Source organism: Piliocolobus tephrosceles, chromosome 1 (assembly GCF_002776525.5).
Source record: "Piliocolobus tephrosceles isolate RC106 chromosome 1, ASM277652v3, whole genome shotgun sequence".
Taxonomy (NCBI): Eukaryota; Metazoa; Chordata; class Mammalia; order Primates; family Cercopithecidae; genus Piliocolobus; species Piliocolobus tephrosceles.
The window spans coordinates 13,422,996-13,425,097 of NC_045434.1; the positions used below are offsets into that span (position 1 = coordinate 13,422,996).

The 2,102-nt window shown below is 41.1% G+C and overlaps 1 protein-coding gene across 2 annotated transcripts in view; it reads left to right on the plus strand.

Annotated features, from left to right (window-relative positions):
* RBM34 (RNA binding motif protein 34) overlaps positions 1–2,102 on the plus strand; it is a 28,937-nt gene that overhangs the window by 20,458 nt on the left and 6,377 nt on the right. For both annotated transcript variants that reach the window (XM_023216227.1, XM_023216228.2), the window contains 2 exons: positions 1,056–1,139; positions 1,290–1,353. In XM_023216227.1, the coding sequence (XP_023071995.1) occupies positions 1,056–1,139; positions 1,290–1,353 (148 nt within the window). The remainder of the gene's footprint in view (positions 1–1,055; positions 1,140–1,289; positions 1,354–2,102) is intronic.

Here is a 2,102-nt window from a genome sequence, read left to right on the forward strand (position 1 = left end):
AAAAAAAAAAAAAAAAAAAAAACAAAACAAAACAGTAGGTTGATGTCTTCAGGGAAAGATCTGTGTTCATTACTAGGTCCTTTTTGCTAACTCCTCACAATCAAATTATATCACCATTTTGCAAACCTAGTGACTTAATGAGTTCAGGCATTTAGTAACACCAGCTGCAGTCATTGACAAAGGGTCAAAACCAGTCGTAACATGACTCTCTGGAAAGAACACAACACCCACCAACAGTCGTGACAAAGGGGTCACATCTGAGTCTGATCCAGCCTTTGGATGCAGCTGCCAGTTTACAAGAAATACAGAGGACAAAGGTTTGTGTTGAACTACTTGATGAGCTTGCAGTCACAAAATCCAGGCTTGGGGAGTTCTGCAGGCCAAACAGTGAGATACAGAGATACAGAGAAAGTTCTGTAAATTAAACAAGATTCAAAAGACATATCAGGTCAAAAGAACAGACAAGATCAAACTATGATGTCTAAGAATAGACACTTGGCTGATAAAACCACAAAGATGTGCAGGGAAGTAGTTCCTATAAAAATGGGAATGGTAGTTGCCTTTGGAGGGAAGGAGGGGCTGCAACTGGAAAGGGCCACAGAGAGGCTTCTGAGTGGGCCACAAGGCATATTGAGCTGTTAATTTGCTCAGCTATATGTGGTTTGTGCACTCTTCTATATGGGTGTCTTAAAGAGGAAAACACACGTCTCACAACTGTTTATATATGTGTTACATACGGACTGCAGCTAAGATGTTAGTTTTTGGTTCTTGTGTGGTTCTCAGGGATTCATATACATGGTCCATCTGTTTTCTCATGGTTATGACTCTTAAGAAAGTGTGGGTTGTCTCTCCACCAATATCTTTAAGTTGTGTGTTATTTTTTGAGTTATTACTAAATATTTGTTCAAAGAGATGAAATTTCTACCCAGGAATTCTTGTCATGTGTGTTGATTAAGAGTTGAAAACAAACTGGATTTTTTCCTGTGACTTTGAGGCTAACAAACTTTACCTTGTCTCTCTTTTCTTTCTTTCTTTCTTTTTTTTTTTTGGTGTAGACGTAAAATTCATCCTGATCAGAAAAATATTAATGCCTATGTTGTGTTTAAGGAAGAGAGTGCTGCCACACAGGCATTGAAAAGGTAATTTTATCCCTTAGGTTTGAACAGAATAATTGACGTATAAGTATGTGTGAGTACTTTTTTTATTCTTTGGTTTCACTTTAGCATAGATGTTTTAGTAATTGAGTACTCATTTTTAACAACCATTTTCCCTTTGTGTTTGTAATATAGAAATGGGGCCCAAATTGCAGATGGATTTCGTATTAGAGTTGATCTCGCATCTGAGACCTCATCTGTAAGTAGTACTTGATTTGTTTAAAGAACGAAAGCTTTGTAGAGAGAAATCTTTCCTTCCAGGCTTTTCCTGGAAGGGGGCTGGAATCAGCAATGTGAGGGAAGCACAGAAGGAAACAGCCTGTGTCCTCTGTGATTACAGAGTTGATGGCAAGAGAGGCACGAGGACCGAGGTCAACATTCCCTTCAAAAACATAGTCCTGGCTGGGCACAGTGGCTCATGCCTGTAATCCTAACATTTTGGGAGGCCAAGGCGGGAGGATTACTTGAGCCTAGGAGTTAGAGCAGCCTGAGCAATGTAGCAAGACCCTGCCTTTACAAAAAAAAAATTAGTCAAATGTATGATGCATGCTGATAGTCCCAGCTACTCAGAAGGCTGAGGTGGGAGGATCACTTGAGCCCAGAAGTTTGAGGCTATGGCGAGCTGTGATCGTGCCACTGCATTCCAGCCTGGGCAACAGAGGGTGACCTTGTTTCTTAAAAAGAAACAAAAACATAGTCCTCTTCAAATAATCATAATTAGGTCAGTAGGTACATTAGACATCATATGGTCTAACATTTTATAGACCAAGGTCTAGAAAGTTCAGTTATTGGCCGGGCGCGGTGGCTCAAGCCTGTAATCCCAGCACTTTGGGAGGCTGAGACGGGCGGATCATGAGGTCAGGAGATCGAGACCATCCTGGCTAACACGGTGAAACCCCGTCTCTACTTAAAAATACTAAAAAACTAGCCGGGCGAGGTGGCGGGTGC